This window comes from Helicoverpa zea, chromosome 30, assembly GCF_022581195.2.
Source record: "Helicoverpa zea isolate HzStark_Cry1AcR chromosome 30, ilHelZeax1.1, whole genome shotgun sequence".
Lineage (NCBI taxonomy): Eukaryota > Metazoa > Arthropoda > Insecta > Lepidoptera > Noctuidae > Helicoverpa > Helicoverpa zea.
Genome location: NC_061481.1, coordinates 3,336,324 through 3,362,244, shown reverse-complemented (window position 1 = coordinate 3,362,244; position 25,921 = coordinate 3,336,324). Strand labels below are relative to the sequence as shown.

Genomic DNA, 25,921 nt, shown 5'->3' with positions numbered 1-25,921 from the left:
ACAATTGGGCGAAATTAATTTTGAAACAGAAATTTAAAGCGTCTTTAAAATGCAATGAAAAGCAAAAAATATACCTTCAGGAGTATAGGTCGAGAAGTCAGTCTCTAGTGGTAAGGCTGTGATTATTTCGCCACTAGCTTCTAAACCGAGATATCTTGTTGTTTTTCAGAGCCTATTGACGTTTTTTTTTAATTCCCTGTTTTATGCCAGTAATGTACATATGACCGTCTTCCTAAGTCTGAGAAACACTACGCTGAAACCGCAACAAAATGTGTTCAGCCAAACGCGAGATAAATGACAATGAAATCTCACATTACAAAATAATATTTTCAACAAAAGTATATAAAAAGTATAAATAGATAAAATAGGAGCGGTCCCACAACGCAACGTATTTTTTTTTCGTTTTAAAGGGAACTTCGGTTCTTGTTTTAAATTTTTTTTTACTTAAAGAAACTTTTTTCTATTACAGGTTACCTAACAGACGCAGCAATAGCAGCGATTGTCCTAGGAGTTCTACTAGGCATAGCTTTAATAATACTGCTCATAGCTTCCATAGTATGGTGCGTGCGCAAGAGGAAGGAATCTAGAGAGCTGCCTTCCTATAACACTTCTAGGAATTAAGAAGAATTATAATGTTAAAGTTATTGCAGAAGAATATTGAAGACGCAATCACATTCCGAAAATTTCACACTAGAGGATTTTGCGCTCGGTTTTTACGTGTTACCGCGCGAATTGAAACAGCGTTTTCATACTGGCAGATTTTTGTCGCGTGCAGTAAAACTGAGCATATACAAAGGATATTATTCTCTGTCGCTGGGCTTTAAACGTTATTTTTCTTCCAGTAGTGGTCAATTGTTATATGCACGACAGCGAACATACGAACCGAGTGGTGTCATACGTAAAAACCGACCGGAAAATCCGCTAGTATGAAAACACTGAAAGGGTGATATCGCGAGTATAACCACCAGTTGAAACGATAACTCGCATTTGGAACCACGCGACAGGGTTTTTATCCGACCAAAATATGTCGCGCGTAAAAAATCCGAGCGCCAATATTCTATGCCAATTTTTAGAAAAAACGACGTATTCAATTTAAAAATTATTAAGTAACTATATGTGATTAAGTCGAAGTGATTATGTTAATTTAAGTTACCTTTAAACTAAGTAAGGTAAGTTATAGTTAAAATATATTTAAAAAGTTAACTGCATCTATAAATGCTATCAGGACATATTATGAAGATGGAATACGACCCTCGTTGACCAAAAAGCTTCTTATACAGGTAAGATTCTTTCAAGGGAAAAGTTCAGAATTTGAACAGCCTTACTACAAAAAGTAAACACCCGTTGAACACTTGTCTAAAAAAGGACCTTATTACAACGTCATAATCTGATTTTTTTAGACAAGTTTTAAACAAACGTTTAAAAGTTTTGTCTTACTGAAAAACGCACAGACGGACAGACACAGAGAAAATTATATATTTTTTTCGTTGGAAAGCTGGCTTAAATTTATTATTCCACTAGATGTTTTATAGTTATTTTCGTCCGAAGTCTAGAAAGACCGAAAAACATAACGCTTTTTGGGATTCAAACTGACGTGTCCAAATGATAAGAAACTTTTCAAATATTGATCGAATGTATGCTTTCATTGACTCAGATCAGATCCCCAGAACGATTCATCTATTGGATGCGGGTCACTAAATTAACTAGCGGATTTCCGTCCTTAGTAAGTCCCTTCTTCATATAATCCGTGAATGGGGACCACAAAGAATCACTATATGTTACTGCTCTTTCACACTAGCGGATTGTACGAGCGTTACTGCGGTACAAGCGATCACACCCGCAACTGTGTGAATGTTTATTGATAATTAAGTGATGATGTCCTCCTAGCCGATTATCGGCTACGGCAGCTGTTCTCATGTAAGGAGATTAGCCAACTGCGCAGGACATATTATAGTGCACAAGCATTTGCGCAGACACAGGTGCACTCTCTATTCATTCACTCTCATAGCGCGATGGGACGACAATCTGACACGATCGGGGAGAGATCAGGCGCAGGACCGACATTTACGTGCTCTCCGATGCACGGGTGTATCAATCACTAACTTCCAGGCTGCTTTACGAAAAGTATCGCGCATAGAAAAACGCGCGACAAAATCTGCTAGTGTGAAAGAACTATAACATGTAGTAGGTACTATATAATAATTTCATTTATTATTTCGCTTAATCGGAATTTTTGAAAAATCGGTTAGCTCAAAAATACGAATTTACGATAATCAGTTAAGAGGCGACGTACTTAAAAACATTACCCTTCTCTTCGCAGTCGGGTAATAAATATTACTAGATTAAATATTTTAGATACAGTTTATAATTAGTTTTTAGTCGTTTCCGCCATGTTTGTTTTATTATTTAAGTAATTTAAATTTTTGACAAATATCGTGTTTTTATTTAATAGATTTATATTTTTAAGAATAACAGTAGGGTGAAGGATTTAAAAACTTTTTATAAATTTTTAAAATATACAGAAATCTTTTTTACAGCTAATATAGAAAATCAAAGAATAATTTTAAATCTACATCTAAGCTGCTAAAACAAAAAATACAAACACCCAAATTAATTACCACTTTTTTGGGAAGTAGGTTAAAAATTAAATAAACACGGATAACAACCTTCACCCTACAATTTTATAAGTTTTAGTATTTTCTACTAATACGGGTAGTACAATAAAAATATTATTATTTTAATATTAACAAAAGATAAAAAGCCATATTTTGTAAAAAAGGAAAATCAATTTTATGAAATAAACTTTAAATGGAAATTTTATGGTGTCTTGTTTTATTTTATTACTTATCTTCATCCTCCGAGCCTTTTCCCAACTATGTTGGGGTCAGCTTCCAGTCTAACCGAATGCAGCTGAGTACCAGTGTGCCACAAGAAACAACTGCCTATCTGACCTCCTCATCCCAGTTGCCCAGGCAACAAAAGTGATATTGTATTTACATAAATTTTTGGAGGTATTTCATTCTCGTCTCTTTTCCAACCCAGTTTGAATACATACATTTAAGTGTCAGTCATATTATATGAAGATTGTTTATCTCTAGATAAGTGCATTTTTGTTTTTACTGTAAGGGTTCCGTAACTACCAATTTCAATCATTCTTTCGCTGTTGTGGAAAGCTGGACTATTGTCAAGTAGCACAGGCTCTTTACGTTGTCTAGGTATGGAAAGGAGTTTCTGGGACACGGTTCCTCCTACTAATATTGGAGATCTATCATCATCCGCCTGCCATTATCCTAATTTTCTTTGTTCTCCTTCCATACTCTTCTATCTGCTGTCATCTCACAAGTAACTATATAAACTTTCACATTGTAAACCCATCTAATATTATAGACCTAAATATGATGATATAAAGCTGAAGAATTGATTTGTTTGATCGAACAAGCAATCTCAGGAACCAGAGGACTGATTTGAAAAACTATTACAGTTTTAGGGACCATTTATTAAGAAAGGCTCAAAAGGCTAACTTTTATCAGGTTGTACGAAGTAGTTCACTCAAAACATATGTGAAAAACTGGCAAATTCTAGTCAGTTCGTATTAGAAAAAGTAAGGCTAATAATCAAGTACCACAAAATATGATATAATTAGGAAATCAAAGTATGTATCTATATTCGCTAAGAGCAAATATAAATTGATTATGGTATTCAAGAATATATGTTAAGCTCGGCAGTTGCATAGCAAAAGCTTATAATAATATCCAAAATGTGATTCAGTCTTATATCTTATGTCTTATAATCTATTATGAAATTGATATATTCAGCTTAAAATTATGAGTAAGCATTACTGGCATAAATTCTAGCTCTGTAATAGGAACTTCCTGGTCGAACTACCAAAGACAATTCAAGACTTTATTTACTCACAAGTGTGGCATCATAAAAGTACTCTTCCACTTTTTTGAATTTAGAACGAAAGGAGAATCGCAGCTCTGGAGTGAAACCATACTCAAACGGTGCATTTTTATACGATTTGTATAGAAACGACATTTTGTCTTAACACTTCACTTTAGTACGTAAAATAAACACTTCCTGTAGTTAACACACTTTGTTTAGCAGTAAATCACACTCCCGAGCCATTAAACGCTATAAAAAGTACTGAAAGCTGTTTATTAGCCAAGAATTCGTGTGAAAATCGCTAATTATGACATTGAGATCGCGAAAAACTATGTCGATCATTTTGGCTTGTTCCGCAGCCCAACGTCACGAAAAATCGGTTTGTAGCGTACAAATGGGATAAAAATAAATGATAGTACTCACCGGATCTTGTGATCAGTCCCTGGGAAGCCGCAACGGGGACCAAAACTGCGTTGTGCGTCAAATCTTCAATTGAGAGCCCAGTCACGGCAGTAGAAAGAAGGGGGTTTTTTACTATATTCCTATTGGGACAGTCACCGAAACTTTTGTCTGACATGTTGTATACTATATTATTGACCGGTAGATGAGAAAATTTTCACGTTTTCACACATTTGGAGGTCATAAATAGGTAATTTAATTATATAAAGTTACGTGTCACTTGCATATTTTGACAATTTGACAGATGACAACACGTTCCCCGTGTGATTGTTTGACAGAGATTTGCAATTCTGCATACAAGTTCATTTTTTATTGAAATTAATTCTACCCTCGGAACTTGTAAGCAGAATTCTACTTTAGACAAACGTTTTCATGTATTATTGACTATTTTAATGAACAAAACACGAACATTGACCAACTTACACACGAGAAACCTAATTACAGAATATTTAATTAGATATCCGCTATGAACTTCCTAACATATCATCAGAATTTATAAACGAAACAAGTTTGCACAATAGGTTCCTTAGACCACTTTGTTGAGCTCATATGAACATTTTATCTACACTTTTAAGTAATCGGGTTAAATATAACCCCAATTCAATAAATTATTAACAAAATAGTGCTCGAATTCCGTACATAACTATTACGTAACCGTAAAATGGAATGAATTTCTGTCAAGAAAGTGAATATGTCAAACTATTTTCTATAATCTGTGGTTAATATTTACCAATTTCGTGTTGTTTACTTAATTTTGCAAAACATTGAATTATTTTCAAATTTAGCGATAAAAAATAAGAATGGAGGACAAAAAACTCGATCCTCCGCCTGTTAAACGTTATAGACGTGAGGAAAAGTCGTCAGAATCGGAGGAAGATCTAGATAATTATGAACCTTACGTTCCGGTGAAAGAAAGGAAAAAACAGCAATTAATGAAGTTAGGAAGGCTTGGGCAGGTCGCTGCAGAGGCTGCTGCTGAACCTAAGAGCTCCAGTGACAATGACCCGGACGATGAAAGTGAGTAAAAACTTTTTGGAGGTTAACTTTATTCTACTACATTTTGAAGCCTGTTTTTGACTGACTGATTCACAATTTTGGGAATAAAAGTTGATTTTCAATGTATTACAGACATAAATCTATACATATATAATAAATGTGTTAAAGGGGTCATCTCCGGTTCTAAAGAATTGAGTGAAAATTGTCTTGCCACTAAAATCTTTAGTTTGGTGTGTCAAATGCAATATTTTAACCACTAGTAACTTTGGGACGAGGGTAAAGCCGTGGGAAACAGTTGTCTGTATACCATAGTTCTTTATCTTTACTTAAATGAGCAGTACTCAAATGGAGTATAGTTTCAATACTTTTTAAAAACCTTGTCAACAGCATCTCAAGAAGAATGGGGTCGTCGTTACAACGTCTCGCTCCTCGACCAGCACAGTGAACTGAAGCGGCTAGCTGAAGCCCGTGCGCTCTCCGCAGCCGAGAGACAGGCGAGGGAGGAGCAGCATATCTTGGAGAGTGTGGCGCAGAGCAAAGCTTTGATGGGTGTCGCTGAGCTGGCTAAAGGTAAGTCCTACCAGTCTAGTAGTCTCTTATGTATTCTCCTTATGTACTCCTCTTATGTACTCTCTTATATACTCTCCTTATATACTCTCCTTATGTACTCTCTTATATACTCTCCTTATATACTCTCCTTATGTACTCTCTTATATACTCTCCTTATATACTCTCCTTATGTACTCTCTTATATACTCTCCTTATATACTCTCCTTATGTACTCTCTTATATACTCTCCTTATATACTCTCCTTATGTACTCTCTTATATACTCTCCTTATATACTCTCCTTATGTACTCTTCTTATGTACTCCTCTTATGAACTCTCTTATGTACTTTCCTTATGTACTCTCTTATGTACTTCCCTTATGCACTCCTCTAATATACACTTTGTATTCACATTGTATTCTCTTATGCACTCCTCTTATGTACTCTCTTATGAACTTTCTTATGTACACCTCTTATATACTCCCCTTATGTACTCCTTTTATGTGCTCTTATTATGTACTCCCTTATGTACTTCCCTTATGTACTCTTTTATGTACTCACCTTATATACTCTCTTATGTACTCTCTTATATACTCTCTTATGTACTCTCTTATATACTCTCTTATGTACTCTATTATGTACTCTCCTGTATACTCCCTTATGTACTTCCCTTATGTACTTCTCTTATATACTCTTGTTATGTACTCTCTTATATACTCTCTTATGTACTCTATTATGTACTCTCCTGTATACTCCCTTATGTACTCTCTTATATACTCCTCTTATTTACTCCTATATACTCTTATGTTCTCTATTATATACTCTATTATGTACTTCTATTGTGAACTCTCTTATATACCTACTCTCTTATGTACTCCCCTTATGTACCTCTTATGTACTCCTCTTATATACTCTTTTAAATACTCTCTTATGTACTCCTCTTATGTACTCTCTTATGTACTCCTCTTATATACTCTATTATATACTCTCTTATGTACCCTCTTATGTACTCTATTATATACTCTCTTATATACTATCTTATGAACTCTCTTATGTACTCTCTTATATACTCTCTTATGTACTCCTTTTATGTACTCTTATTATATACTCTCTTATGTACTCTCTTATATACTCTATGATATACTCTCTTATGTACTCTATTATATACTCTCTTAGGGACTCTCCTGTATACTCTCTTATGTACTTCCCTTATGTACTTCTCTAATATACTCTCTTATGCACTCTTTTAAATACTCTCTTATGTACTCTCTTATGTACTCCTCTTATGTACTCTCTTATATACTCTATTGTATACTCTCTTATGTACTCTTTTATATACTCTCTTATATACCTACTCTCTTATGTACTCCCCTTATGTACCTCTTATATACTCCTCTTATATACTCTCGTATATACTCTCCTGTATACTCTCTTATGTACTCTCCTGTATACTCTCTTATGTACTCTACTATATACTCTCTTATGTACTCCTCTTATATACTCTTTTAAATACTCTCTTATGTACTCTCTTATGTACTCCTCTTATGTACTCTCTTATGTACTCCTCTTATATACTCTATGATATACTCTCTTATGTACTCTTTTATATACTCTCTTATATACCCACTCTCTTATGTACTCCCCTTATGTACCTCTTATATACTCCTCTTATATACTCCTCTTATATACTCTCTTATGTACTCCTCTTATGTACTCTCTTATATACTCTATGATATACTCTCTTATGTACTCTATTATATACTCTCTTATGTACTCTCTTATGTACTCCTCTTATGTACTCTCTTATGTACTTCTCTTATATACTCTTGTTATGTACTCCTCTTATGTACTCTATGATATACTCTCTTATGTACTCTCCTATATACTCTCTTATGTACTCTATTATATACTCTCTTATGTACTCTCTTATGTACTCTATTATATACTCTCTTAGGGACTCTCCTGTATACTCTCTTATGTACTCTACTATATAACTGCCTCGTTGGTCTAGCTGTCGCAAGTGCGGCTGCTAAGCACGAGGTCTCGGGTTCGATTCCCGAGTCGGGCCGAAATCGCTTTGTGGGTTTTAGAAGACTTTCACAAAGCAGCCCGGAGCCTGGAAGCTGGTGATTGATACACCCGTGCATCGGAGAGCACGTAAATGTCGGTCCTGCGCCTGATCTCTCTCCGGTCGTGTCGGATTACCGTCCCATCGGGCTATGAGAGTTAAGGAATAGTGAGTGCACCTGTGTCTGCGCAAATGCTCGTGCACTATAATATGTCCTGCGTAGTTGGCTAATCTCCTTACATGAGAACAGTCGCCGTTGCCGATAATCGGCTAGGAGGACATCATATACTCTCTTATGTACTCCTCTTATATACTCTTTTAAATACTCTCTTATGTACTCTCTTATGTACTCCTCTTATATACTCTCTTATGTACTCCTCTTATGTACTCTCTTATGTACTCCTCTTATATACTCTATGATATACTCTCTTATGTACTCTTTTATATACTCTCTTATATACCCACTCTCTTATGTACTCCCCTTATGTACCTCTTATATACTCCTCTTATATACTCCTCTTATATACTCTCTTATGTACTCCTCTTATGTACTCTCTTATATACTCCTCTTATGTACTCTCTTATGTACTTCTCTTATATACTCTTGTTATGTACTCCTCTTATGTACTCTATGATATACTCTCTTATGTACTCTATTATATACTCTCTTATGTACTCCTCTTATGTACTCTCTTATGTACTCCTCTTATATACTCTATGATATACTCTCTTATGTACTCTTTTATATACTCTCTTATATACCCACTCTCTTATGTACTCCCCTTATGTACCTCTTATATACTCCTCTTATATACTCCTCTTATATACTCTCTTATGTACTCCTCTTATGTACTCTCTTATATACTCCTCTTATGTACTCTCTTATGTACTTCTCTTATATACTCTCTTATGTACTCCTCTTATGTACTCTCTTATGTACTTCTCTTATATACTCTTGTTATGTACTCCTCTTATGTACTCTATGATATACTCTCTTATGTACTCTATTATATACTCTCTTATGTACTCTCTTATGTACTCCTCTTATATACTCTCTTATGTACTCTCTTATGTACTCCTCTTATGTACTCTCTTATGTACTTCTCTTATATACTCTTGTTATGTACTCCTCTTATGTACTCTCTTATATACTCTATTGTATACTCTCTTATGTACTCCTTCTATATACTCTTATGTTCTCTATTATATACTCTATTATGTACTTCTATTGTGAACTCTCTTATATACCTACTCTCTTATGTACTCCCCTTATGTACCTCTTATATACTCCTCTTATATACTCTCGTATATACTCTCCTATATACTCTCTTATGTACTCTATTATATATTCTCTTATATACTCCTCTTATTTACTCCTTCTATATACTCTATTATGTACTTCTATTGTGAACTCTCTTATATACCTACTCTCTTATGTACTCCCCTTATGTACCTCTTATATACTCCTCTTATGTATTCACTTATGTACTCTATTATATACTCTCTTATGTACTTCTCTTATATACTCTCTTATGTACTCTTTTAAATACTCTCTTATGTACTCTATTATATACTCTCTTATATACTCCTCTTATGTACTCTCTTATGTACTCCTCTTATGTACTCTCTTATATACTCTATTATATACTCTCTTATGTACTCTATTATATACTCTCTTATGTACTCTCTTATATACTCTCTTATATACTCCTCTTATGTACTCTCTTATGTACTCCTCTTATGTACTCTCTTATATACTCTCTTATATACTCCTCTTATGCACTCTTATGTACTCCTCTTATGTACTCTCTTATATACTCTCTTATGCACTCTTATGTACTCCTCATATATACTCTCTTATATACTCTCTTATATACTCTCTTATGTACTCTCTTATGTACTCCTCTTATGTACTCTCTTATATACTCTCTTATGCACTCTTATGTACTCCTCATATATACTCTCTTATATACTCTCTTATATACTCTCTTATGTACTCTCTTATGTACTCTCTTATGTACTCTATTATGTACTCCTATTGTGAACTCTCTTATATACCTACTCTCTTATGTACTCCCCTTATGTACCTCTTATATACTCCTCTTATGTATTCTCTTATGTACTCTATTATATACTCTCTTATGTACTCTATTATATACTCTCTTATGTACTCTCTTATGTACTCTATTATATACAATCTTATGTACTCTATTATGTACTTCTATTGTGTACTCTCTTATATACTATCTTATGTACTCTCCTATGTACTCTATTATATACTCTCTTATACAAGCTGTTGATTTGTATCTGTGCCATAGTCAAGGACGTAATTATGCTAATGATCTTCGACCCAAATCAACAAAAAAATTGAAAAAATTCGAAATTTCGTCAATGTCATCTAGCCGTATTTGAACTTGACGCGTGTGTTACTGGCCTTAAAACTGTGCTGCACCTTCACACAAACGCAAACACAAAGCATACGCAACGATCATTCATAATTTTCATTCATAAAATTGGATTACATCTGAAATACTACGACATTACAATGACAAAAATAGCAGTACATATTAGCTATTTCCCGTCCACTGTAATTCCAATCGATTATTTACGTATTTTATGTCCTCCTCCTGAAGTATGGCACAGATGCAAATCAACACCTTGTATACTCTCCTATGTACTCTCTTAGATACTCTCCTGTATACTCTCTTATGTACTCTCTTATATACTCTCTTATGTACTCTCTTATGTACTCCTCTTATGTACTCTCTTATATACTCTCCTGTATACTCTCTTATGTACTCTCTTATATACTCTCTTATGTACTCTCTTATGTACTCCTCTTATGTACTCTCTTATATACTCTCTTATATACTCTCTTATGTACTCTCTTATATACTCTCTTATGTACTCCCCTTATGTACCTCTTATATACTCCTCTTATGTATTCTCTTATGTACTCTATTATATACTCTCTTATATACTCTCTTATATACTCTCTTATGTACTCTCTTATATACTCTCTTATGTACTCTCTTATGTACTCCTCTTATGTACTCTCTTATATACTCTCTTATATACTCTCTTATGTACTCTCTTATATACTCTCTTATGTACTCCCCTTATGTACCTCTTATATACTCTTATGTATTCTCTTATGTACTCTATTATATACTCTCTTATGTACTCTCTTATATACTCTCTTATGTACTCCTCTTATGTACTACTCTTATGTACTCCTCTTATGTACTCTCTTATATACTCTCCTATGTACTCTCTTATGTACTCTTTTAAATACTCTCTTATGTACTCTCTTATGTACTCTCTTATATACTCTCTTATATACTCCTCTTATTTACTCCTTCTATATACTCTTATGTTCTCTATTATATACTCTCTTATGTACTCTCTTATATACTCTCTTATGTACTCTATTATGTACTTCTATTGTGTATCATTCCTTCTCTCATTAATATCCTCTGATTTCTAGGTATTCAGTACGAGGATCCTATCAAGACCTCGTGGAAACCGCCGCGTTGTATCCTGGAGCTACCTGAAGAGAGACACGAGAGGGTACGGAGACAGTTGAGGATATTAGTGGAGGGGGAGGATGTTCCGCCTCCCATCAAGACTTTCCAGCATATGAAGTTTCCTAAAGGTATGGTAAATAGGACTACTTTTTTATTCTTGTGTGTTTATGTTTGATTGTCTGCATTGAATTCGTAGATTTTACGTGAATCGCGAACGAACAAACAGACAAACAGACAAAAATGGCAAAAATGATGAAAATGGGTTCTGTTAGTTATCCTTTAAAATGCTGGCTATTTTTTTTTGTCAATGTCTTCAATGTACAAAAATTACTTTTCTACAGATTTATTATATGTATAGATTGTACAAACTTTTCTAGAACTTGTTCCGACCTCTGTTAAACCCGCGTCCCGCGTGAACTAATTCTCGTATTCGGATAAAATGTAGCTTTAGGTACTGTGTTGTTCTGATTTATAAATTACATAACTTCCAATTTTTGTCAAAATTCTTTCAGCCGTTTGAGCGGGATGAAGTAAGTGAAACATACATACACACACACATTCAAAAAGTTTATCTTTTTTAATACATTTAAATATAAGCAAGTGTAAGCTTTAGATCTCTCTCGGATTGTCGTCTCATAGCACTATGACAGTGAGCGAATAGTGCTTATGGACTATAATATGTCCTGGATCTCCTTAGAGGCATGGGCGTAGCCACACTGGGGCAAGCGGGGGCACTTGCCCCACCCTGGGCCCTAGCTCTGACCTATAAGTTGTCTGATTAAACAATGTTTTTTTTTCTAACTCTAACTAACAACATCAGCACAAAAAAAAATTGTCGACTTTGAAAAGAGCGCAATCAATACAAAATGCACGTTCGAGTTTCCGAAGGTGCGCGGTGCGCGCGTCATTTGAAAGCGAGCCGCATTCCCTAAAAGAATAGGTGCTGTGTGGCGTAGCGAGCCGAGCCGTCCATCTATTCCAAAAAATAATGCATTGAAGGAAATGGAACTGGTAGATGTGATCAAAATTTCGGAAATGCAGTTTTATCCTAGTGTAAAAACTGTGCTCGCTATTTTGCTTGCCCAGCCATGTACAATAGAACGATCGTTTAGCACAGTGGTTCTTAACCGGTGATCCGCGGACCACTGGTGGTCCCTGGAGGCATTCCAAGTGGTCCGCGAAGCTTAGCTGCGCGACGTTGCTATACGTTATCTAACTTTATTTTAATCGACTTATCCATGCGAGCGAGGGGGTTTTCGTATGGGCGTAAATCGGGTGTCTCGTACCTAGTCTCCCCATTCATGAAAATGTATATTTGAGCGACATTTTACGTAGTTTTTGGTCTAGAGTCTTAAAAAAGAATTAAAATTTCGCGCTCGCTTATTCAGAAACTATATTGTTTTTGTATTTGTCAAAAAACAAAAAGTTAAGTACGTTTGGGATAAATTTTACGTAATATTTGGTTTAAGTCCGATAAAAATTTCGCGTTCGCTTCGCTCGCGTATTCAGAAACTATAAGCTCTTATTTTTGCATTTGTCAACAAACAAAAAGTTAAGTACGTTTGGGCTAAATTTTACGTAATATTTGGTTTAAGTCCGATAAAAATTTCGCGCTCGCTTTGCTCGCGTATTCAGAAACTATATGCCCTTACTTTTGGCTTTTGTCCTGTGTGTGATTGTTTATTTTCTGTACCTGATAATATAAACCTCTCAAATTAAGAAATTAAGAAGTTTAAGGGCTCAAGATACAAAAAATCGGAGGGCCCCCGCCCTCCCCCGGGGGATAGGTTGACTGCTGCCCCACCCTGAGCCCAAAGCTGGCTACGCCCATGCTTAGAGGACAGCTGCCGATAATCAGCTAGGACGCCGTTATTATTGACACCCAAACATTTCCCACATATCCTACGCGACCCATTCACCCAATCACCCAATTCGTCCATCCGTTTGCGCGAAAAGATGCTACAAACACGAATACAAACTGTTGCGTTCACAAAAACTGACTTTTCTCAACTATAATAGCTTCAGTCTAACAGGTTGCAGTTGAGTACCAGTGTTTTACAAGGAGCGACTGCCTATCTGACGTCCTCAACCCGGTTCTTGACTGTACCATTTGACAGCAAAAATGGCTTCCCCAGGTATCCTCCGAGGTCTAGAAGCGAAGGGCATCAAGAAGCCCACTCCTATCCAGGTGCAGGGTATCCCCGCAGTGTTGAGCGGCCGGGATATGATAGGCATCGCCTTCACCGGCTCCGGGAAGACGCTGGTCTTCACGCTGCCTATCATCATCATGTGTCTTAGGGCACTGCTTCCCGCACTTGGATAGAGAGAAGCTTATGTGTTTTTCTGATAATTTTGGTTTTATCACTGCCAAGTTTAATTAAAATCCGTTCAGCCGTTTCCTCATGAAGAAGTAACAAAACTTCAACACTCAAAAATCTCTCACCCAGTTTGACTGCACAAATGACTCCCAAACATTACCAGATATCTTACTCTGTCTATTCATCCAATTTAACTGCACAAATGACTCCCAAAGATTCCCAGGTATCCTAAGCGGTCTATTCACCCAATTTGAGTGCATAATTGACTCCAAACATCTTCCCCAGGTATCCTCCGAGGTCTAGAAGCAAAGGGCATCAAGAAGCCCACTCCTATCCAGGTGCAGGGTATCCCCGCAGTGCTGAGCGGCCGGGATATGATAGGCATCGCCTTCACCGGCTCCGGGAAGACGCTGGTCTTCACGCTGCCCATCATCATGATGTGCTTGGAGCAGGAGATTAAGATGCCTTTTATTAAGTAAGTAGACTTTTTTCATTATCATCATTAGCCTTTTGATCGTCCCACTGCTGGGCACAGACAGGCCTCCTCTCACACAGAAAAGGATTGAGCGTTAATCATCATACTTGCTCAGTCTAAATTTCGTCGAGATGTTCTTTTTATCCAATACATCTTTTTAAGACGCTTTTATAAGGTCTCTTGAATCTATGTTTAATACTAAAACAATACTGCAAAAGTCGTAGCATCATGAAACGTGCTAGTTTTGTTCCATAATCTGCTAGCCTTTTCACAACTGTGATGGAGTCAGATTCCACTCTAACAGGATGCAGCTGAGTACCAGTGTGCCTCATGGAGGGACAGTTTTCCAGTAGTAAGTACCTTCATAAGACTGGTTTTTTGGTTTCTGATTACCCGTAACGACTGCCAAAGATGTTCAAATGACAGCCGGGTCCCACCAAATTAACGTGCCATCCGAAACACGGAAGAATTCGTCATGACAAGATGGTCACCCATCCACAGAGAAACCGAGTCATACTATGTATTCCTTTTTGAAAATCACTGAAAAATAATTAAAATTATTTTCAGAAACGAAGGTCCATACGGCTTAATAATATGTCCGTCGCGAGAATTGGCGAAGCAAACACATGATATTATACAACATTTTGTGAAACAACTCAAAATGTGTGGCAACCCTGAGATCAGGAGCTGTTTGGCTATCGGAGGTGAGTCTTATGTCTTAGAAAATAAGGACTATTTTAGCACGCTTTTTAGCCGACTTCCCAAAAAGAAGAAGGTTCTCAATTCGTCATTGTAAGTCAGTGGCAAAATAAACATTGCTATAGACACTGACTTCTAGCAACTAAAAATAGTTTTTTGTTGTTTTTTAGTGTTTTTAGAAGTCTTTTTTTTTTTTAAATGTTTTCCTGTATGTAACCATGTAATGGAATGTAAGGTAACTAAAACCATCTTCCAAGGATCGTAGCGTCATGAAAATTTAAAGCTGTATGTAGTTCTGATGACAATACAGTAATATGGTACCGTCGAACTGATCTGATGATGGAGCCGGAAGATATGAACTGGAACTTCATGATGGAACATCGTATCATAGCTGTGTTTGGACTTGATAGATAAGTCTTGTAATGAACTTTGACCATTCTTACGTGCAATTAGAAAAGCTTGTTGTAACCAGGTGTGGCGGTATCGGAGTGTATGGAAGTGGTACAGCGAGGGGTGCATATCATGGTGGCAACTCCTGGGAGACTGATGGACATGCTCGACAAGAAAATGGTATTTATTGGTTTGTTTAACCGACTGCGGGAAGGAGGGTTATGTATTTATTACTAGTGTGTATGATTAATAGTATGCTGCGGTTTAGAAAGATAAATGCATATCGATAATCATCTTCTGCGTAGCCTTTTTCCAACTATGCTGGGGTCGGATTCCAGTCTAACTGGATGCAGCTGAGTACGAGTGATTTACAAGGCGCAACTACTTATCTGACCTCCTCAACCCAGTAACCCAGGCAACCCGATAGGCCTTGGTAAACTTGGTACTGGTTGTAGATTTCCTGGCGTTTGACTACCCGTAATGATTGCCAAAGATGTTGAAATGACAGCCGGGACCTAAAGTTTAACGTGCCATCCGAAACACAGTCATTAGTGTCCGAGATATTCTTAGAAAGTACATACAAACCACGACGACTTATTACTAGCTATATTAACACACTGCTACATCCGGTTAGACTGGAAGCCGACCCCAACATAGTAGGGAAAAGGTTCGGCAGATTAACATACAAATCTTTTTCTTTCTTTCTTCTTTAAAATCTGTAGGTACGTCTGAACGTCTGCCGCTACCTATGCATGGACGAAGCTGACAGAATGATAGACATGGGCTTCGAGGAAGATGTCAGAACTATATTCTCTTACTTCGCGGGTCAGCGTCAAACTTTGCTGTTCAGCGCTACCATGCCAAGGAAAATTCAGAACTTTGCCAGGTAAGTTGATAGTAATGTTAGACAGTTGTATGTTTGTTGTTTTGGTAGTGGTAATCGCAGGAACAACTGGTCCAATTTTAATCTGTAATGACAGCGCAAATGTCATAAAAAAATAAACATTATTTCTCCACCACCCAAAGGTAGACTGGTAGAAAACGTCCAAGGCGTTTAGTTCGCCATTGTACAATTTGCAAAAAGTATTTAATAAATAAATAGAAATTGACATTTTGGGCGCCATATTGTGTAAAGCGCAAAAAATCACCAATCCTACCGCTATTTTCCTATAACTGAAAGTCGGTGTCTTCCAGGTCAGCTCCATTGAAGTTGGTGCCTATTAACGTAGGTGTTATGTCTCAATACATGTATTCATTCACCTATCCTGCTGTTTCCTACAATTTGAAGTCGCTGACCATCAATCTGCTCTATGTCTCAATGTATTTATTCACCTACTCTTCTGCTATTTTTCTTATTATTCACCCATTCAGAAATTTGTTTCATTGGAAGACGCCATCTTCCAGGTCGTCTATAGTGAAGCCGGTGACCGTAGACATAGGTTGTTGTATCTCAATATATTTATTCACCCATTCTATTATTTTTTCTAAAATTTGAAGTTGCCGTCTTCCAGGTCAGCTCTAGTAAAGCAGGTCACCATTAACGTGGGCCTTTATGTCTCAATATATTTATTTATGAAATGCAAGTTTCTTTATAATTGGAAGTCGCCATCTTCCAGATCAGTTCTAGTAAAGCCGCTGACCTTTAACGTGGGCCATTATGTCTCAATACATTTATTCACCCATTCTGCAATTTCTATAATTTGAAGTCGCCGTCTTCTGGCTCAGCTCTACTGAATTTCATTATGGTCATTATGTATCAATGTACTTCCATATTCTGCAAATTGTTTGTAATTGGAAGTCGCCGTCTTTTAGGTCAGCTCTAGTGAAGCCGGTGACGGTCAACGTGGGTCGCGCCGGTGCCGCCTCCCTGAACGTGCGTCAGGAATTGGAACCAGTTAAGGCGGAAGCTAGGACGGTACATTTACTACAATGCTTGCAGAAGACTCCGCCTCCGGTGCTTGTGTTCGCTGAGAGGAAACAAGATGTGGACGCTATACATGAGTATTTGTTGTTGAAAGGTGAGTTTTTTAGGTAGTAATTTGAGATATGAAACGTTTTTTTGGTTATTAAATTCAATATTTTGACTTTGTTTTGACTTTTATCACCTTTTTTTGTGTGTTCTCCGATTACTCCAAGACGCCTTGACCGATTTTCAAAATTCATTTATTTTTTTGTATCACGACGATAAAGTGGAAAAATGAAAATGGGATTAAATGATTTATTAGGGTATTTATTTATTCAGGCAAACCAAAAACATATTATTATTTACAAAATAAGTTTAGTTGCTTAGTTTCATACGTATGTGTTTACAGTGTAAATATGTCACTAAAGCTTGGGTTTCCTAGGAAAGCGGTGCCGTCATATAGCGACCGTCATATTACGGACGCAAATAGACGGCCGTCTTTACGGTGATGACATGTGGAAAGTTCCACGGCCGTTTTAACACACCGTCATAAACTTTTTGTTAGTTGTATCATACTTACTAACCTGTTTTATTTAATATTTCTCAAATTTCACGACACCAATTCTGTTTTAGTTGACTTTTTCTATAATCTTTACTTTTTATATTATATATTGCTTCGTGGTTACGAACGAAATCTATTAAAATTTCGTCGTCCTCGCTGCTCCAAGAGTTGTAACAAAGGACAATGCTCATGAAGTATGAGAAAAAAACCCAGGCCCGGCGCAAAAGAAATGTAACTCAAAATATAGGTAAAAATAAGTAATTAAATATTACATAGGGGGCATTATCGAAATCAGTGGCTATATGTGTGAAATTGCTATTCGAATTTTAACATCTGCGGTACATTGCTACTCAAGATTTTAGAGGTACATAATGTATTAGCAAAAGGAACAGCAAACAGATACAGTTGTGGTTTAAGAGTGCACATAATGACATGTTTATAGCAACTTCTCCACTATTCTACCTACTTTTACAAGATAATAGGATGATAGAACTAAAACAGGATATGAATGTACTTTTCATTTTAATAATAACGCTTAAAAGTCATCGATTCTTTATTTCTCACACGACGAGATCCAAAAATGTTGCGGGATGCGCGAACTGTTCCTCATGTCTAGCCCACCCTAAGTAATGTAAAACGCTCATGACGCAATGACGTGGGCGCTGCAGCCTGTACTTCGGTATTGATTTATCTTTTTGGAGAAGCTTATTACTTACCATATTACTTGTTTGTTGTTTCAGATAGCACTTTAATTAAACTAAAGCCCCAGCTGCTCATGTTACCCCTTTAAAAAATCAAATAGCAATTTCATACATTTAGCCATTGATTTCGATGATGCCTCCTATGCAGTATTTCATTACTTATTATTACCTATAATTTGAGTTACTTTTCGTTTGCGCCGGGCTTGGGTTTTTTTTGAGCATTGTCCTTTTTGACGTTGTTCCGAAAAAAAAAAACACAAATACGTATTAAAAAAGTTTCACCGCTTTCAATAAAACGTTCACCAAACTATCTGACACCGTCAAGACGGCCGTCATGCAAATGGCGGCACCGCTTTTTGAAGTTACGGCGTCAGTTACCGCTCTCTAGGAAACCGCCCCATTTTGTTTACATAGACAACGTTCTGGTGACGTCATTCACCGCTGTATTACGGCCGCTATATGACGGCACCGCTTTCCTAGGAAACCAAAGCTTTACACAACAAGATATGCACAACATTTACAATAAGTTACTGAGAATAATACTTATTTATAACATTACTCCAGTCAAAATTGTGGAAAAAAACAATGAGTATCTATAAGTTAATTAATTAATCACAATATAAATGATAAGGGTACGCCCCCTGCACGCAAAATGGGGAGTAATTTTTTCAAACAACTATCGACACAATGATTGCGTAATCCACACGCCAAATACGTTGACAACCTCGTGGGCTAAATCAAGATATTTAAATTATTTACCTTTTTCAGCTTTATTTATTTTAACCATATTTTCTCGTGTATCCAGGAGTGGAAGCAGTAGCGATCCACGGCGGCAAAGACCAAGAGGAACGATCTCGCGCCGTCGAAGCGTTCAGACGAGGCGAGAAAGATGTGCTGGTAGCTACCGATGTCGCTAGCAAAGGTGAGATCTCTCTTCTCTCTTCTCCGTGTGAGAGGAGGCCTGTGCCCAGCAGTGGGATAATAAAAAGGCTGTAACGAGGTATATCATATATTTCATAACTCCCCAGGTCTCGACTTCGCGAACATACAACACGTCATAAACTACGACATGCCGGAAGACATAGAGAACTACGTGCATCGCATCGGTCGTACCGGTCGCGCGGGCGGCGAGGGAGTCGCTACTACGCTGCTGGGCCGAGCCGCTGATGACAGTGTCCTTAGAGACCTGGCGCATCTACTCAGAGAGGCACAGCAGAAGGTATGTCATATAGATAGATAGACAGACAGACAAACAGATAGATAGACAGACAGACAGATAGATAGATAGACAGACAGACAGACAGATAGATAAATAGATAGATAGACAGACTGATAGACAGACAGATAGACAGATAGATAGATAGACAGACAGACATAAACTACGACATGCCGGAAGACATAGAGAACTACGTGCATCGCATCGGTCGTACCGGTCGCGCGGGCGGCGAGGGAGTCGCTACTACGCTGCTGGGCCGAGCCGCTGATGACAGTGTCCTTAGAGACCTGGCGCATCTACTCAGAGAGGCACAGCAGAAGGTATGTCATATAGATAGATAGATAGACAGACAGACAAACAGATAGATAGACAGACAGACAGATAGATAGATAGACAGACAGACAGATAGATAAATAGATAGATAGACAGACTGATAGACAGACAGATAGATAGATAGACAGACAGACATAAACTACGACATGCCGGAAGACATAGAGAACTACGTGCATCGCATCGGTCGTACCGGTCGCGCGGGCGGCGAGGGAGTCGCTACTACGCTGCTGGGCCGAGCCGCTGATGACAGTGTCCTTAGAGACCTGGCGCATCTACTCAGAGAGGCACAGCAGAAGGTAAAAACCTATAATCTCCCGTGCCAACTATGTTGGGCTCGGCTTCCAGTCTAACCGGATTCAGCTGAGTGCCAGTGCTTTACAAGGAGCAACTGCCTATCTGACCTCCTCAAGCCAGTTACCCGGGCAACCCTTAGTTAGACTGGCGTCAGACTTACTGGCTTCTGACTACCCGTAACGACTGCCAAGAATGTTCAATGACAGCCGGGACCTACAGTTTAATGTGCCATCCGAAACACAGTCATTGGTGTCCAAGATATACTTAGAAAGTACATAAAAACTTAGAAAAGTTGCATTGATAGTTGCCTGACCTGGAATAGAACCCACGCCCTCATGCTTAAGAGGTTGTTTCTTTACCCACTAGGCTACCACGACTTCCCCATTAAAAAATAATGACTTTTATTTATTTATTTTTTTCAGGTGCCATCATTCCTGCTAGATATGATAGGGGAGCCAGATGTCCCGGTTCCCGACGGCCAGGGATGTTCCTACTGCGGTGGTTTGGGTCATAGGATCACAGGTATATACTTATTGTACCAGTCTATGTTGTTACTGTATTTTATATAGGTTTTTGGAATTTGGGATCTTCATAAAGTGCTGGAAATTAATTAATTCAAACTTGTTGAGAAACTCGTCAAAATTAACAAAAGACAGTCCCCCCCACCCTTCTTCATTTTAGAATATATTAAAAAAATCTTTGTATTTATTCGATTTTTTTGAAAATTTTGATCGCTTTTTTGATCCACGATGAAACTAACCTTAAATTATTTGATTTACGCGTCCTCATAAAATGAAATTAAATTGTGGAAAAATTAGCCCCGATTTTTTTAACCCAAAAGTCCAAATTTCTAAATAAAACTTTATTTAAGTAAGAATATGTACACTATATTTACAAAATTAAACTACTTTACTAAAAATAAAATACGATATACAAAACATAAAAATATATATAAATTATATTTATTTGTGGTTAATTCACAGAGTGTCCGAAACTGGAGGCGGTACAGAACAAGCAAGCTTCGAATATTGGCAGAAGGGATTATCTCGCGAACACAGCTGCAGATTATTGAGATACATATCATAATTACAAAACCTTACTAAGACTTACCGTATTTCTTAAATTACCTGCGTCTAGAAGGAGCTATTTTCCGCTCCCGGATAAAAAATGGCCAAATCTTTCTCAGGTTCTAGACTATCTCCGTCGTACCACAAAAACTTTTAAACGTCTGTTGAACACTTGTCTACAGAAATGTCAGATTACGACGTTGAAATTAGGTCCGTTTTGCAGCCAAACTTTTTTTAGCCAAGTGTTTAACAGATGCTTAGCTTTATGTAGTAAGGCTCATTAGTTTTAGCTATCTCGTGAACATCAGTTCTAAACCAATTTGGATGAAATATATGATAAATAAACTCTAGTGTAAGTTTTGATGTAATTTTTTTTATTATAATTAAGAAATAAATGTTCGTGTGGAAGTGAAAATTTGAAAGCAGTCTGATCAATGAAGTGTTAACAAAAAACCTTAAGATGAATATGTTTAAGATGTAAATAAATATATTTTTAAGTGAATATAACTTTTATTTTTATCCTGAACTCATCTTTTTAGCTAGGCTGCTTACCAGTATAATCATCGGCAGGGATATTGAGCCCTGACCTTCACCTGCGCAGAAGCGATTTATTGGTTTATTGCCTTATGTGTACAGTGCACAAAGCGATCCCCACTCTTCCGCCGAGAGCTCAATATCCGTGCCGATAACTATACCAGGGCCCCGATTCTCAATAATAATGTCAAAATCGAATAGAAATCGAATCGCAATATGATCGCAATAGCAGTTTTAACCATATCGGGCATTCTGCTACTAATAAAAGACCAATCGTATTCGATTGACATTTGATTGGTCTGGGGGCCGATTCTCCTAATTTTACTTAAGCGACATACGATTCACGTTCGACTCGATTCGACTGAGATTCGATCCCGACTCGATTACGATTGAAGCGTATGTGGCATTCCGCTATTTTTTCTTTGAAATAAACGTTTTTATCCTTTTCTGTCATTCAATAATGAATAATTTTGTCTGCAAATGATTTACGATTGCAAAATGATTGTACAGCAAACTATCGTATAGACCAAAATCACCAAAATAGCAGACCAATCGCACACCAATCAAATGTCAATCGAATACGATTGGTCTTTTATTAGTAGCAGAATGCCCGATATGGTTAAAACTGCTATTGCGGTTATATTGCGATTCGATTTCTATTCGATTTTGACATTATTAACTTAGGAGAATTGGGCCCCTGCTATTTTGGTGATTTTGGTCTATACGGTAGTTTGCTGTACAATCATTTTGCAATCGTAAATCATTTGCAGACGAAATGATTCATTATTGAATGACAGAAAAGGATAAAAACGATTATTTCAAAGAAAAAATAGCGGAATGCCACATACGCTGCAATCGTAATCGAGTCGGGATTGGATCTCAGTCGAATCGAGTCGAACGTGAATCGTATGTCGCTTAAGTAAAATTAGGAGAATCGGGCCCCAGGTGTCTACTAGTTCGGTAGGATGGTTGTGGTTGTTCCACTATCTTGTGTTGGAGAAGGAAATAAATAGCCACCCACGTTTCACAGCGTATAGCCGGGTCCAGACATGTATCATCTGCCCGATCCGATCATCGTACCGTATCTGCGTTTTGTATCAAGACCCGTATCAAGTTGTAAACACCGATTTGCTTCGTATTAGTATCTTCACAATCCGAGAGCATGTTAATTGTCGGTCCTGCGCGTGATCCCTCTCCGGTGGTGTCGGATTGTCGTACCATCGCGCTATGAGAGTGAAGGAAAAGTGAGTGCACCTGTGTCCAAGCAAATACTTGTGCACTATAATATGTCCTGCGCAGGCTGGCTGATCTCCCTATATGAGAACAGCCGACGTGGTCGAAATCGACCGTGGAAGCCATTATCTAGACACACGGCAGTGTGTCCGCCAAGTTCGAGCAAAAAAAGCGACACACCGGCCGTGGGTTATATTACACGAACCATTTCGGGCCAAATTCGACCCCCCTATAACTCAAAATCTATTTTATTTACGCATATCAAATTTCTAGTATCTGTTGAGACCCCTTCACTTATCTAAAATACAAAATTTCATTAATATACCTAGTGTATATTAATCAAAATTAGTGTAATTTATCTTGAGATATTGACGTCAGAAAATCGCTATTTTTACTATACACTCACTAACTGACTGACTGACTCACTCATCAAAAACCTAGACCACTTCCAATGGTCGTATTGACTTGAAATTTGGCATGGAGGCAGGTCTTTATGTCAAGGTAAAGGGAAAAATCTGAAAATGGCCAAGTGTGAGTCAGTTTCAAAATAATGAAGGTGTACATTTATACCCGGTGTAAATTTATACCCCTAAGGAACTAAAACGAACTAAATTTATCTATATTTATTTTATATAATATATCTTCGAATGGTCGTACCAATCTGAAATTCGTTACAAAGGTTTGTATTTAGTCAAAGTAAAGTAAAAATCTGAAAACGGCCAAGTGTGAGTCACTTTCGAAAATAACGAATGTGTAACTTTGATCCACGAACATAATATATGATAACATGTCTTGTCAGTCAGTTGGTAAATCTAGTCCATTTAGTTAATCTAGTTCATTTCTTTGTAAGAAGCATAGTCCATATTCAAAAATCTGAAAGATAGTATAAATGAGACATTTCCTTAACTAACTTAATCATAAGAAAAAAATAAAATTAATCAACCTTACAAAAATAAATGAAATCCCACCCAAAACAAAAATGTGAAAGGCTGCCAAGTTCGATAATATGGGAATGTTTCGCCTATAAAAGAAGTGAGATCTGAATAAGTACCAAGTTCCATACACATACCTCAGTTAAAAATAGTTACTTTTTAATGATGTTACTTGGCAAGTTTTAATAGAAAATTATATACTTGATTCATTGCGTTTAGTAGGTTTATAACAAGGTGTGTGTAAACTTGCCAAGTAACATCATTAAAAACTATTTTTAACTGAGGTATGTGTATGGAACTTGGTACTTATTCAGATCTCACTTCTTTTATAGGCGAAACATTCCCATATTATCGAACTTGGCAGCCTTTCACATTTTTGTTTTGGGTAGTCACTTCACAGTAGTCACCTTTGATGATCGGACAGAAACCGACACGACATGGGACGGGCCGTATCATAACGGCTTATCGAGATCGCGTATCATGATACGCGTATATTACCCGTCCACTGCATTAGAAAATTGCAACGTGGCCAATTTACGATCTAGTCATTCAGTTACCAACCCTAATTAATTAGATTATTATAGATAGATTAACCTCCCCACTCAGAGACATTTAATGGTTACTTAAGCCATTCCTTAGTGAAGGATTTGTATGACATTCCGTCACTAAGGAGTGACTTAAGTAATCATTAAATGTCTATGAGTGGGGAGGTTTAGAATCGTTGGTAAGTAAAAAGAAAACGACAAATATTCAAAAAGAAAAGTATTTATTTTAAAACACTGTTTTATTCATGGTTCTTAAATTATACAACAATATACACCATGATACTAACTCTATGATCGAATACGTGTCGACTTAAAAATATATTTATTGAAAATCTGCTCAATTGAACATATATGGCCTTACTACAAAAACTTTAACCACTGTTTTACACTTGTCTAAAAAAAATGTGGCTCCAAAATGAACCATATGTCAACGTCATAATTTGACATTTTTTTAGACAAGTCTTAAACTGACGTTAAAAAGTTTTTGTGGTAAGACGGATAAAGTTTAAGTTAAAACTATAACGATAACCGAACCATTTTCAGTTGTCAAATCGCCGTGACCAATGGGCGGCAAGTATACGGCTGGTTATGGTTTGGTTATCGTTATAGTTAAATAGTGCAACTGGGTTTTAGAAACGTAATATTTGTAACATCTTAACATTGTCAATATTATTGAGATAAGAATTCACAAAATAAGATGAACCGATACATTAATTCATGATGCGCGACACTCGGTACTGATAGCACCGAGAGAACATAAAAGCTCGTCGATGCATATGGGTGTATTCAGAGTGACATTGTTACGAACATCAGGGGCACGATTCTACTAATTTTACTTAAGCGACATACGATTCACATCCGACTGAGATCCAATTACGATTGAAGCGTATATAGCATTCCGCCATTTTTCTTTTAAATAAACGTTTTTATTTGTTTCTGTGATTCAATAATGAATCATATTGTCTGCAAATGATTTACGATTGCAATATGATTGTAGAGCAAACTACCGTACAGACCAAATGGCAGACCAATCGAATGTCATTGGAATACGATTGGTCTTATACTAGTAGCAGAATGCCCGCTAAGGTTAAAACTGCTATTGCGATTCAATTTTGACATTATTAACTTAGCAGAATCGGGCCCCTGTTAGGTAGCTTCACAACTATTTACGACAGAATATATCTAAAGTGTGACTGTACCGTTACTTCGCGTAATGCAATATTAAAATAATATATT

At 37.0% G+C, this 25,921-nt stretch overlaps 3 protein-coding genes across 4 annotated transcripts in view; 2 read left to right on the top strand and 1 right to left on the bottom strand.

Moving 5' to 3' along the window:
* LOC124644448 overlaps positions 1–2,820 on the top strand; it is a 60,806-nt gene extending 57,986 nt beyond the window's left edge. Inside the window, exon 20 of the mRNA XM_047183802.1 lies at positions 470–2,820. Within this exon, the coding sequence (XP_047039758.1) occupies positions 470–621 (152 nt within the window). The 3' untranslated portion in view covers positions 622–2,820. The remainder of the gene's footprint in view (positions 1–469) is intronic.
* LOC124644447 overlaps positions 1–4,635 on the bottom strand; it is a 109,992-nt gene extending 105,357 nt beyond the window's left edge. Inside the window, exon 1 of the mRNA XM_047183800.1 lies at positions 4,309–4,635. Within this exon, the coding sequence (XP_047039756.1) occupies positions 4,309–4,462 (154 nt within the window). The 5' untranslated portion in view covers positions 4,463–4,635. The remainder of the gene's footprint in view (positions 1–4,308) is intronic.
* Positions 4,636–5,037: 402 nt separating this feature from the next.
* Positions 5,038–21,943, top strand: LOC124644636 (ATP-dependent RNA helicase abstrakt). 2 transcript variants are annotated; one of them, XM_047184124.1, is made up of 12 exons: positions 5,039–5,361; positions 5,728–5,910; positions 11,444–11,611; positions 14,087–14,276; positions 14,844–14,980; positions 15,448–15,545; positions 16,088–16,251; positions 17,178–17,383; positions 19,337–19,453; positions 19,560–19,750; positions 20,797–20,896; positions 21,358–21,943. In XM_047184124.1, exons 1-12 carry the CDS (start codon positions 5,145–5,147, stop codon positions 21,444–21,446), a joined length of 1,860 nt encoding a protein of 619 aa, XP_047040080.1. In that variant the 5' UTR covers positions 5,039–5,144; the 3' UTR covers positions 21,447–21,943. The 2 variants fall into 2 exon arrangements, with proteins under 2 accessions (XP_047040081.1, XP_047040080.1); XM_047184125.1 differs by lacking the exons at positions 20,797–20,896; positions 21,358–21,943 and adding an exon at positions 19,906–20,103 and having other exon boundaries at positions 5,038–5,361; positions 19,560–19,588.
* Positions 21,944–25,921: the final 3,978 nt, after the last annotated feature.